The 13,475-nt window shown below is 45.7% G+C and overlaps 1 protein-coding gene across 3 annotated transcripts in view; it reads left to right on the forward strand.

The window, feature by feature from the left end:
* The window catches only part of fer1l6 (fer-1 like family member 6), a 73,111-nt gene that overhangs the window by 47,423 nt on the left and 12,213 nt on the right, over nt 1–13,475 (forward strand). For all 3 annotated transcript variants that reach the window (XR_003024948.2, XM_024805445.2, XM_024805446.2), the window contains exons 22-31: nt 675–799; nt 1,705–1,839; nt 1,947–2,096; nt 2,173–2,280; nt 2,386–2,448; nt 2,574–2,672; nt 9,911–10,136; nt 10,690–10,838; nt 10,928–11,050; nt 11,150–11,192. Coding sequence is in view for 2 of the 3 variants with exons in the window: in XM_024805445.2 (XP_024661213.2) it covers nt 675–799; nt 1,705–1,839; nt 1,947–2,096; nt 2,173–2,280; nt 2,386–2,448; nt 2,574–2,672; nt 9,911–10,136; nt 10,690–10,838; nt 10,928–11,050; nt 11,150–11,192 (1,221 nt within the window). In the remaining variant the exon portion in view is untranslated. The remainder of the gene's footprint in view (nt 1–674; nt 800–1,704; nt 1,840–1,946; nt 2,097–2,172; nt 2,281–2,385; nt 2,449–2,573; nt 2,673–9,910; nt 10,137–10,689; nt 10,839–10,927; nt 11,051–11,149; nt 11,193–13,475) is intronic.

A 13,475-nucleotide genomic window follows, 5' to 3' on the forward strand; every position in this document is an offset into this window, starting at 1 on the left:
AAAATCCACAGTCTCTATTTACAATAGTCCGGTAGATTTATCCTCCGTCTTCAAACAGGACCGTGAAACGGGATCCTCTCCTCTGAACAGAACCGTCCACGAGACAAACATATCAGTCTCCTGGACAGAAGAAAGGATGGATGAGGAAAAGAGAACATGGAAATAGGTAAACAGACTTACAGATTGGAGGTGAGTATCTACTGCAGTTGGTTTAACGCTCAAGCGATGGCTGAAAGAACGTCCTCTGTATTTAAAGGAACGTCAGATGAGGAACAGGTGAGTTGATTACTGCAGGTGTGTCACTGGTCAGAGGGAGGAGACCCAGGGGGATCGTGCCCCTGGAAGATGTGGTGTGGTTATCGCATACACGCACATACACAGAGAGAAAAGAGAGAGCCGAGGGAGAGATGGCAGGAGTACCAGGAGGAATGCATGATCATGACAACTCAACTGCATTGAATTAAATGTTTCCTTCTGAAAGCAAAACTCTTGTAATACACATGGAAATAATTCAACTACAGCAATTTATGTGTACCCACCATTTAGAGACAACGTTGACATTGCACCTGTAGTAAACCCTAACAATAACTTTTTAACAAACTTTCAGTTTTGTTCTGGACCAGGCAGTTCATCCTTAAGGTTTTACATTTCCAGCTGTGTCTGTGTGTCTGCAGAGCAGCATCAGTTCCAGTTGAGGTGCCACATGTATCAGGCTCGTGGCCTGATCGCTGCTGACAACACTGGCTTGTCAGATCCCTTTGCTCGAGTCACCTTTCTGTCACACAGTCAAACCACCAATGTAAGTGTGTGTGTGTGTGTGTGTGTGTGTGTGTGTGTGTGTGTGTGTGTGTGTGTGTGTGTGTGTGTGTGTGTGTGTGGAAAAAAAATTAAAGGAACACTTAGAAAAAAGATCTCCGCAGGGAAAAATAATGTGGTATCTACACTAATATGCACTGAGTAATGTGTTAGTAACAGCAAGATGCCACGACCTACAGAGGGCTGATTTCAAAGACCCCAAACACCAAAGTAATAAAAGGAAATCAAAACGATGCAACAGTTCTGTAAAGGTTCTCAATCATGCAGGTCGTGGCGATCTAAAGAGCTTGGAAAGAAAAGCGACCAGACTTCTTTAAGTTTCTTGAAGATGTTCACCTGTCATCCGAGAAGCTTCTTCAGTTCTAAGAGCAATTGGTAGAGCGTCCCAGATTTGGCACCATGAAGCCCCAGAGGCATTTGCTGTTTGCATCTAGAGACTGATTAAAAAGTATTCCTTTAATATTTTTGAGCAGTATATTTTGTCTGTTTATAACATGTGTTTCCATTTGTGGAAAGATGATAATTAGGTAATAGATGATAACATGGTTCATTATAATATGTCCAAATGGTGGTCAGACGGTTAAAAGTTTAAAATGGACACACAGTGCTTTACAGATGTGTATGGGACTATGTAGCCATAAATACTCCTTCATGGCAGCAATATGTCCTGGTTGGCTTCGTTCGGTAGGTTAATGTGCCCTGCCAAATTGTAAATGTCAAATTCAAGTACCCCAGTCTGACTCAACATTTGAGGATATGCTGGAAAAGCAGTTCTGTTCCAGGAAGGTCCAACTTGGACCTTCCTGGACTTCCAGAATTTGCTGCTTTTGTTTGCTTTCAAGCTGGTCGTGTCCAAGTCTGATTTGCTTGGTGATACTGTGTTGTCAGATTATCAGTCAGACTCTCAGTCCTACATGGAATCAGTGTTTGCCAATGAGCCATCTGCTGCTGAGTGGAGATTTGCAGTATATCCAGCGAGAGCCACCACATATCCTCATAGAGGTGTATGATGACGACGCATTGGTAATCCCTAATTCAAATAAAAGACTCAATCAAGTTATTTGAACTATTAGTTTTAGCTATGTTCCTGCCTGACTCTCCCCTCTCTGAGCTCACTCTGGTGTGTGCAGGGAAAGGCTGAGTATCTGGGTGCCACAGTGGCAGTGCCCGAGGTCTGTCTGTCCTCTGCTCCCTACACACCTCCAACTCTCCAGTACAACGCTCTGCACTGTGGCAGCCAGCCAGGGGGAGAATTGCTGGCTGCATTTGAATTGCTGCAGGTCAGTCTTTTAAATAACCATACATGCTCCATCATAATATTGCATGAGTGACTCCTGACTTATTATGATTGTGTAGATCTCACACTCTGAACAGCAGAGTCTGCCAGACTTAGAGGAACAAGATGGAGGCATCTACACAGTTCCTGCATATATCAGGCCTGTCCTCAGCACCTACAGACTAGAGGTTTGAGTACATGAATGTGTGCACGTGTCTGGATTTGAGACTAGTAACCCTATCTTTTTTCTCACCCCCCCAAATAAATATATAAAAACTGTATTTTTTCAATAGGTATTATTCTGGGGTCTGAGGGAACTGAAGAAAGTCCAACTTCTGTCTGTGGATAGGCCACAGGTACAAACACAATCTTTACAATGTACCTGTGTTCTCTCTAGGACCTGATATGCTGGTGTCCAGGATCACAATATGCTTAATTAATATCTGCCAGATATTAATACTTAATATCTGCCTTTCTCTAGGTCATTATAGAGTGTGCTGGTAAGATGTTACGCTCTTCTGTTATTCAGAAGTACAAGTCCAACCCAAACTTCACCACACTCGTTGATGCCATCGAGCTGGTAAGACAAACAGATCTCTAACATTTTAAAACTGGAGCCCAGCCATTACCCAGGGCTGCTACTGATTTTCATTTTGCATCAATGATTTTCAAATAATCAAGATGTGATTGAAGTTCAGACTTTCAGTATTATTCAGTAAACTAATTAGGAATTCGATCCATTTTAAACAGTACAGTGTAGTGTGGGTTATAGTATCTCAGTTTATATCAGCAAATATAGCACAAGATACAAAACTGTTTGACGTCATTACTACACAACATGATCTGGTTGACTGCTGTCCATTTAATATCATATTGTTTTACTCACTGCTTACTTTATTTTTTTAAATAACTCTGTAATTACTTAACGTGCATTACTACCTTCACAGTAAACACAGGTGAGACCCAAGTGCTGCTACCAATGCCACAGTCAGAAAGTAGCTCAGCTGGAAGGTCAAGTTTGTGACCTCTACCGAATCCTGGAGAATTAACTTCTGACAGATTCATTCTTCATTTCGAAGCAAGTCGTGTTATTTCCGTTCACAAAGAGGACACATGGTCCAAGTTTTGGAGCCAAGTCTCGAGTGCACACCTGTACCATGCAAACACTTTTTCTGTAACATTTTTTCTAAAATCAGAACACAATTTGGTAAAAAAGTTATTTCATTTAGTAACCATCAACAGCTCTTTAGAGACTGGCATTTTTCTCTGAAATGTACTAAAATCACTCGACTACTCAAGAACAAATAATGTAGTCGTAGTTATAAACTTTTTTTTCCAAAATATTTGGACAAAATATATAACTGAATTAATACTTAATAATCAACTGACTGTACTTGTGATACGTAACCATCTCAGGACCTGTCATGCAGTCATTGAGACTTTCAGTCTTAGTTCTACTCGATCTCACGGCTACTTTTAATTTCTATCACAGAATTCCACAACATTTCTTTATTTAGCACATGACCCTTTAAAGTCTTTAAAGTCTTGCAAAAACTAAAAGGGAAATGCGACACATATGGCACGATCCTGGGTCTTATGACCCAGCGGTTTTTCTTGTGTTTTATCATTTTGTATTGAGTCCACCTTGTCAGTTTACAGTCCTTGTCCCTCGGTGGATATGTTTAGCTTTTGGTTGTTAGATCTCCCCGTGTCTTTGCTCCTGTATCTTCCTCTGTGTATCTGTGTTCATATAGCTCTGAGTTCCTGCGCCTTGTTTCCCCTCGTGTTTTATTCCATGTTTCCCCAGCCGTTATCTCTGTGCCCTCTCTCTCTGCATCTCTGTGTTCTTCCTGTGCTACGTTTAAGGTCCACGTACTGGGTCAGTATTTTCAGTTCCGTGTCCTTCCTGTCTCGTTGTGCGTAATTGTCCTCAGCTGTGCTCGCCGTGTGTTCCCACATCCCTCATTACCTTCTGTGTATTTATGTCAGAATCTCCCTCTGTTCTGAGTCGCGTCGTCCCTCGGTGTTGTGTGCATTTCCCCGTGGTTTACCCGTGCCTCCTTGTGAGTTAGTTTTAGTTTGTCCCAGTATAGTTTCGTATTGCCCTTTGCCTCTCTGTTAATAAAGTTTTGTTTTCCGTTTACGAGTTCAGCGTTTAGGTCCAATCCTGCCTGCCTGACAATATACACTGATACATAGGAACATTTACCCATATCTAAGAACATAACAACCAAGCCGTTATCAACCGTCATATATTCATGTTCAAGCTGTCTTCAAGTGAATCCATGATCATTTTCAAGTTTTATAGCTGCAGCTTTTTGAAATTCTAACATCCTAGAAATCACAAGACTTTCCACATTCACTGCATCAGGACAAATTCAAGATTTCATACAAAATGGAAATCAACTTGTTTTCCGCAGACACCCACATGTTCTTATTAACCCTCTCGAAGCAGTAGTTAAAAACTAACAACCTGATTACCCCACATACATATTAGCAACAAAAAGTTTAATTTGAGCCTGAGAGGGTTAAACATATTCTCTGTTATATCGAGATCCCTCCACCCTGTTACATATTCCGTATGTATGGGGTAGGACCCCCCCTGGGTCCTGGCATGTGGATACTTCTTTAAGACACTCTGGCTGGCCTGGCCACGCCCACAGCTTACCTATAAAACAGCTGTGCGACCTGAAACCGGTGATCATTTGATCTGCACTTATCCCATACACATGGAATATGTAGGAGTGAAGCCTCTGTTACTCAGTGAACCAAGGTTACAGAGTAACCGTACGTTCTCAGGTATCTGTGATTATTTCCACATGATGTGGCTGTATGACTAATATGCCCTGCTGTATATGTAGCCCTTAATGTAGCCACATACATAGCTAATAATAACAATAATACTAAAAATAATATTATTATAAGATTTTTTAGTAATAGGATTAAATTTGGAGCCTCTATTCTAAAGAGTTTTCTTTTTATTGTTGTGTTTTTAGAAAAAACAAATTAGACAGATTCAGATTGGATCAGGCCCAGAGTTTATTTCCCAGCTCATGCTGTCTGGATCTGTTCATAATCGCTTCATTTTTCCAGACACAGTCTGCTTACTACACTAAAAATGTCTCATCCTCCCAAAACTAAAATCTAATGTTTAAGATCTCTAAAACCTAAGACATGTCTCAGGCTCATGTCTCATGGCTTCACTGATTAACAGAGGGGGCAAAATTAAAGCCATAGTGTACTTAAGAAGAAGTACAAATACTTGTGTTTCTTAAATAACTAATCATTTGATTCAGGTGTGTTGACCCAGGGTAATGTCTAAATCCTGCAGGACACCGGCACTCGAGGCCTGGAGTTGCCCACCCCTGCTTTATGTAATGTAACTCTGACCACGAACACCACAGCCACAATAAAGATGGGTCTAAAAATCTATATTATTTATTTATTACTGATGCTCATTAGGGAAACAAAGACAGTAGACACTATTAGAAACCTTTCGTACAGAAAACTCAGGGTTAACGCTGAAGTAGCTCAGAAAGAGAAGATACGAGATGACGTTGGAGGAGCAGAATCCAAAAGAGGCTGAACAAACCTGTTGTCAACTAAGCAAGGAGTTAAAGGCACATCCATCCATCCATCCATCTTCATCCGCTTTATCCGAGGCCGGGTCGCGGGGGCAGCAGCCTAAGCAGAGAAGCCCAGGACTCCTCCTCCCCAGCCACCTCCTCCAGCTTATCCGGGGGAATACCAAGGCGTTCCCAGGCCAGCCGAGAGATATAATCTCTCCAGCGTGTCCTGGGTCTGCCCCGGGGCCTCCTCCCGGTGGGACATGCCTGGAACACCTCACCCAGGAGGCGCCCAGGAGGCATCCTTGTCAGATGTCCGAACCACCTCAGCTGGCTCCTTTCGATGTGGAGCAGCAGCTGCTCTACTCTGAGCCCCTCCCGGATGGCCGAACTTCTCACCCTATCTCTAAGGGAGAGGCCAGCCACCCTTCAGAGGAAGCTCATTTCTGCCGCTTGTATCCGCGATCTCGTTCTTTCGGTCACTACCCACAGCTCGTGGCCATAGGTGAGGGTAGAGACGTAGATCGACCGGTAAAATTTTTATTTTTTTTTTATTTTTTGTGTCCCGTTTGGATCTTTAGCCATCAGAATTGTTGTCTTAAGGCCAAGAAAGATGCCAAGCGGATTTATTTTACCAAGTGGATCATCATGGCCTTGCCATATTGGTCCATTTGATTGACCTTTATTATAATTATGAATTTATTTTATTTTCAGTTGCTACAAACGGGACAGACATGACTGGGGGATAGGACAGGGAGAAAGAATGAAAGAAAGAGAGGGAGAGAAAGAAAACCAAAGGGGAGAAGAGACGGTGAGAAGGGGGGGAAGAAAGAAAGAAAAACAAACAAACAACAACAAAAAAACAAACACCTGGGTCACCTGTATGGAGAAAAAAAACAGAAGAGAAAGCAAACAACAAAGAGCAACATAATAAAAAACACGGCACCATCACAATAGACTAGCTAGCAGTAGATATCAGTAGATGCTAAGTAATAAACGATATTGTGCAGCACGCAAGATAGACAGCGTACAATGTGCTTTGAGGCAGCAGCCAAGAAAGCTGTAGTCCGCGTCTGTGAAGACCCGTGTGTGCACCTGTGTGCATACCTGTGTGGATCAGCATGCTTGCATTCCACAGGTTTCTCCATGTAATGATCTGCTAGGGAGTGTGGGGGAGCCACAGCCCCGTCCTCCAGGGCATGAAGCAGGTATGGAGGAGATCAAAACTCCAGACATCCAGAGGCCCCCAGAACACAAGACCAAGGAAGACCAACAGAGGGGCAGCCGCGCCACTGTCCCAGAAAGAGCTGAGGAGAGTCCCAGATGAGGGCTCACTCAGCAGCCGCGGAGCAGAAGCCAGGGGGAGTTGCAGTGACGCGCCCGTGAGCTCCGCCGGCAGCCAGCCGTGCCTGAGAGACCGAGCCCCAGGCCGAGAGGCCGGGGGCACCCCACCTCCGAAGTGGCCCGAGCGAGCCCCAGGCTCCAGGCCCCGATAAGCGGCCGCCAAGGAGTGAGCCGGTGTGTACCCGGACGCCCACCCCCAGACACAAAGAACCACCAACGCACCGACACCTGAGGGAGTCCGCCACCGGCAGGGGAAGTGGTGGTGGGTGGAGATAGGCCTCCAAACCTTGGAGGGCCTGAGATGTCCCCAGAGAGGTGGTGCCTGACACCCAACCTGACATATAGACACAGACATGCAGGCACACACAGATACAAACATCCATTCCCACCCTCATGCTCTCATATGCACTTACTCCACACTCAACCAACGTGGAGACAGACATAAAGAGACGCTGTACACACGATCACACTCCCCAAGCGTACTCTACAAACCGGGTCTAGGTACCCTTGCCCCTGGAGGGGGGAACTGCACCCAGACCCAGGTGGTGTTACCCTTTTCCCTGCGGTGGGGGGAGGCAGACCGCCCCGACTCCGCAGCAGCAGGGAGGCCCCACACTCCAGACCGCAGTCGGACGGCCAACTCCTCCTCCTAGCCCCCCCGCTCCAGCAGGCCGCAGAGAACGGGGGTGAGAGAAGACTCCAAACCTCCCTCCACCCGCTCATTGTAGTGTTGATGCATGTGTGTTCTAAGGTGCATTTAAAACCCAGGAGGGCATGGAGCTACCTGCCAGAGAGCAGCAGGTAAGCGCATAGTCCCTCCTGCTAGCCCTCAATGTCTACGTGTATTCAAAATTGAGAGGTGGGCAACGACGCCAGGGGTGGGGTGTACACCCTGATGGTAATTTGGATTCCGTGCATCGTGCCCACCCCCAAGATCCTATATGTATGTGTAATGAGAGTGTGAGTAATGTGAATGTCTAAGTTGTGGGATAAAATTGAGGCAGAGGCAGCCAGAAGGGGACGGGGGGGGGACGGGGGGGGGGGGGGGGGGGGTAGCCTCCTCTGCACCCTGGTGACATACCCCTACTCCAAGGCCCTGCATGTGTGGGTGGTTGTGGTGGAGCGGGAGGAGGGAGGCAGCTGGAGATGGGGAGGGAAGGAAGGGAGGGGCAGGTGACCCCTCCCTGGGGCCAGCTCCCCCGCTGACCCCAGTAGGCACTCCCATACTCCGCGACCCGCCAGGGAAAGGGGGCCCGGTAAATTGAGAGCTTCGCTTTTACACTCAGCTCCCTCTTCACCACGACGGACCAGTGCAGCGTCTGCATTACTGCAGCTGCAGCCCCAATCCGTCTGTCGATCTCCCTTCTCCCATCACTCGCGAACAAGACCCCGAGATACTTGAACTCCTCCACTTGGGGCAGGAACTCATCCCTGACCCGGAGTGGGCACTCCACCCTTTTCCGGCTGAGAACCATGGCCTCAGATTTGGAGGTGCTGATCCTCATTCCCGCTGCTTCACACTCGGCTGCGAACCGTTCCAGTGCGAGCTGGAGGCCATCACCCGATGAAGCCAACAGAACCACATCATCTGCAAAAATCAGAGATGAGATTCTGAGGCCACCAAAGCGAAAGCCCTCCGCCACTTGGCTGCGCCTATAAATCCTGTCCATAAAAATTATGAACAGAACCGGAGACAAAGGGCAGCCCTGGCGGAGCCCATCACCCACCGGGAACGAGTCCGACTTATTGCCGGCAATGCGAACCAAGCTCTTGCAACGGTTGTATAGGGATCGAATGGCCCGTAGCAATGGGCCAGATACCCCATACTCCCACAACACCTCCCACAGGACACCCCGAGGGACACAGTCGAATGCCTTCTCCAAGTCCACAAAACACATGTAGACTGGTTGGGCAAACTCCCATGCACCCTCAAGTATCCTCGAGAGGATAAAGAGCTGGTCCAGTGTTCCACGACCAGGACGAAAACCGCATTGTTCCCCCTGTATCCGAGGTTCGACTAGCGGACGAACTCTCCTTTCCAGCACCCTGGCATAGACTTTCCCAGGGAGGCTGAGCAGTGTGATCCCCCTGTAGTTGGAACACACCCTCCGGTCCCCCTTCTTAAAGATGGGGACCACCATCCCGGTCTGCCAGTCCACAGGTACTGCCCCTGATCTCCACGCAACATTGCAGAGGCGTGTCAACCAGGACAGCCCTACAACATCCAGAGCCTTCAGGAACTCGGGGCGGACCTCATCAACACCAGGGGCTCTGCCACCAAGGAGTTGTTTAACTGGCTCAGTGACCTCGCCCCCGGAAATTGGCGGGTCATTCCCCTCATCCCCAGACTCTGCTTCCTCCTCGGAAGACGTGTCAGTGGGATTAAGGAGGTCCTCGAAGTATTCCTTCCACCGCCTGACAATTTTCTCAGTCGACGTCAGCAAATTAAAGTTAAAGGCACAAATACAAGGAATTCAATTCAGTTTTATTTATGTTATGTATATAACAATAATCCCATCAAGGCACTTTTATTGTAAGGAAAGAAACTACACAATAGAGTGAAAACCCCAACAAATGACTCCCTATGAGCAAGCACATAAACACAAGGTTAAATTTCAACAGCACATAGTAAAGAACCACAATGGTCTAAAATACAGAAGAAACCTCAAATCTCAAAACCTGGAGCCAGAGAGCACGACAGGACTGTTGGGTTTTCTCTCTATTGTTGAAGGGTATTTACCAATATAAAGTGTCTTGAGGTGACAGGTGGTGTGACTTGGTGGTCTGTAAATTGAATCAGCTATGATGAGGAAATACTGACCTATTTCTGCATCGACTGAATTTGTGAAAAACACAACCGTGTAACTGTGTACAACTTAAAAACCTGCACTCTGTTACTGTTCTGTAGGAGTTACCAGAAAATGAACATCTCCATCCTCCGCTCAGTATCACGGTTGTTGACTGGCGTGCTTTTGGTCGCAGTACGCTTGTTGGGAACCACATCATCAACAACCTCAAAGCTTTCAAACCGATTCCACTTCCAGCCCTTCCTGCACCCATACAGACACACAAACCACCCAAAGACATCAGCACCCCTGGACCTGCCATGACAGTAGAGCCACACAGTGCTGAGGGTAATGCTAGTGTGTGTATTTGTTCATTACATAATTATTGGTTATGACATGCATATTAATTCAACTAGTTATGATCCATATGCATTATGGAGAACAGTGGCAGTCTTGCAGAGGATGGTATTTTGCTGAGACTTTGGAAAAGATCACCTGACACAAAAGTACATAAAGAATACAAATGAACCACAAAATGACTATAAAGAGGTAAAAACAACAACAACAACAATGCAATTATTTCCACTGATGGCTGTAGAGGGTCAAAAGCAGCCACTACATTTTCCTGTAGAACTGACCATTCTTGTACAAAGCACGCATTGTGCTAGATTAACAACTTGCTTAATGAATAATTACTTAATTCATATTTAATTAAAGGACAATTAGACTGTGGTTCACGTAATAGAAATACCCTTTTTGGTCAACCTAGACAGACTGAATTACCTGATGTGTCCATGTGCCGTTTGTCCGATTCCCTCCTTCCACAAAGATTTTCTTTTGAGGATATTTCCAATAGTAGGTTCACATGACAGCATCCTAAAAGCTGCCTCTTGTCCACCAGGACGGTCACAGGATTCTCCAGAGACTAGTTCGGCTGTAGCAGTGGCTAACCAAGATTTCCGGATCACTGTAGAGGATGAACCCCTACCACCCGCTCCACCACCTGCTCCACCCATTCCTAAGCAAGAAGCCAGGAAGAAGAAGATGATAGTTAGTTCACACAATAAAAAATGTTTCTGTCAGTCACATAAACTGCTCTCTATACATTTTTCAAATATGTATACATGTTTTAAATCCAGGAGAGCAAGGCAAAGTCCACCCGTAGTCGTTCCACCAAACGCAGGAAGCGGACTATCGCAGATGAATCAGCTGAGAGTGTCATCGACTGGTGGTCCAAATACTACGCCTCAGTAGAGAGAGAGGTATCTAAGATTGCTGGGCTGTTGTCTAAAAAGATCAAACAATTATTTAAGTAATTTTAAAATGTGATGTGAACATATGCTTCCCTGATTATGTTCCAGATCAAACGACGGGACAACTCTCCATTTTCTGAGGTCTCCAAAGGTACATATGATCAGTGCTTTTTGAGCAGCTGCTTGTGTTTTGTTCAGGGTCAAGGGTCAGTATTAGAGGACCGGCTCCCTATTTTGCAAGGTGTGAGTGACACAGTTTACAAAATTTGGGAAAATTGAAAAATCTGAAATTATCAAATTGGGTAAAAACTCAATCTTATAAGATACCTCTCCTCTCTCCCAGTTTGGATTCAGGATAATGGTATCCAGATTTTGCATAAAAAGCTTATAGTTGGGGTCTGATCACTCTTTTCACTTTGCACATGTTTACAGACAACTTCTGGACGTTTACATCGATATTAGTAATTATTAAACTGTCTCTCTCCCATAGTGTGCCTTTTGTCCTGCCTCCCTCTGCTGTCTTCTCTTTCCCCTCATCCCAACCGGTCGCAGAACAGAGCTGCCCCTCCCAAAGTTCTATCAGTGCTTCCTTCCTGTTGAAAAGGAGTTTCTCCATCGTTGCTAAGTACTTGCTCATAGTTGATCGTCTGAGTGTTCAGGTTTTCCCTGGAGTATTGTAGGATCTTTACCCTACAATAGACGAGGAACAATTTCAGAAATGTGCCTTGTGTGAACTGAATAATGTGCAGAAAATAGCCTCTAACCACTCTCAGTCATTCTTCTTGTGATTTGATTGTGAGAAAAAGTATTTTTGACCCACCATCTTAAGTGTCTGGACCATATATAAAAAATGAGAACACAAAATTGAAGCCAATATTTTCAGTTTCTAGGTGCTACCATGTTGCATTTTTGGAGTCTGCACAGTGGGGACTTGAGGTGGAGTCGTGGAACTCTTTATGTAGCCTGGTTACTCCGTTTCCAGTTTAATCTCAATTTAAATTTGTAATGCCTCAAAAATCCTAAAAGTTCTAACAAAATATGACTATCAAATTCAAATTCAAATTCAAATTTTATTTGTCACACACACACAACCATACACAGTATGACATGGGGGTGAAATGCTTGTAGCTGTACAATGCCCGACCATTAAATGACAGAAGAAAAGTTTTACAATATTTACAATTTACAGTTTACTACAAAAATTTACAAATTAACTTAGGAATTTACAGTAAAGAATGTGCAAATAGCAGAAGAGATTATAAAGATAAGGATTATAAATTATAGGAATTATAGGATTATAGGAAATGTGTGGTGGTGCGTGTGGTGACGTGTGTGAGAGTCCAGTCTTATAGTGACGTGTTTGGGAGAGTCCAGTCCTACACCTGGTTCAGGGCCCGAATAGCCTGGGGGAAGAAGCTCCTCCTCATTCTCTCTGTTTTGGCCTTAAGGGAGCGGAAGCGCTTCCCAGACCTCAACAGTGAGAAGAGTCCATTGTTGGGATGGGAGAGGTCCATCATAATCTTCCTAGCTTTGGACTTGCACCGCTTGGTGTAGATGGACAGCAGGTCAGGGAGCTCTGATTGAATGATGCGTTCTGCCGAGCGCACCACCCTTTGCAGATCTCGTCTGTCCTGCTTGGTGCTGTTCCCAAACCAGGTGCAGATGTTTGACGTCAGGACGCTCTCGATGGTGCAGGAGTAGAAGTTCTTGAGCACCTTCAGTGGCAGATGGAAGTCTCTAAGTCTTCTGAGGAAGAAGAGACGCTGACGGGCTTTCTTAACCAGGGTGTTGATGTGACAGGACCATGACAGGTCCTGAGTGATGTGGACACCCAGGTATCGGAAACTGTCCACTCTCTCCACTGGCGTGCCACTGATGATGAGGGGTTTGTAATTCCTCGCCTGCTTTGTAGTGAAGTCCACGATCAGCTCCTTAGTCTTGCTGATGTTTAGGAGGAGGTTATTCTCCTGGCACCAGGTCTCCAGGTTCCTAATCTCCTCCAGGTAGGCCGTCTCGATGTTGTCGGAGATCAGGCCCACAACAGCAGTGTCGTCAGCAAACTTGACAATGGAGGTGGTGTCGGATGTGGCTACACAGTCATAAGTGTACAGTGAGTACAGCAGGGGGCTTAAAACACAGCCCTGAGGCACTCCAGTGCTGAGTGAGATGGAGGGGGAGACTTGTTTTCCCACCCTCACTGATTGGGGTCTGTCTGTGAGGAAGTTGAGGATCCACTGACACAGTGATGAGCTGAGTCCTAGATCTGTCAACTTGGTGAAAAGCTTATAGGGAATTATTGTGTTGAATGCTGAACTGTAGTCCACGAACAGCATCCTAACATAATTCCCTCTGCCAGTGTCCAGGTGACTCAGGGATGTGTGGAGCAGGTGAGATATGGCATCGTCTGTGGAACGATTAGTCCGGTAAGCAAACT

The sequence above is a fragment of the Maylandia zebra genome, linkage group LG16, assembly GCF_041146795.1.
Source record: "Maylandia zebra isolate NMK-2024a linkage group LG16, Mzebra_GT3a, whole genome shotgun sequence".
Lineage (NCBI taxonomy): Eukaryota > Metazoa > Chordata > Actinopteri > Cichliformes > Cichlidae > Maylandia > Maylandia zebra.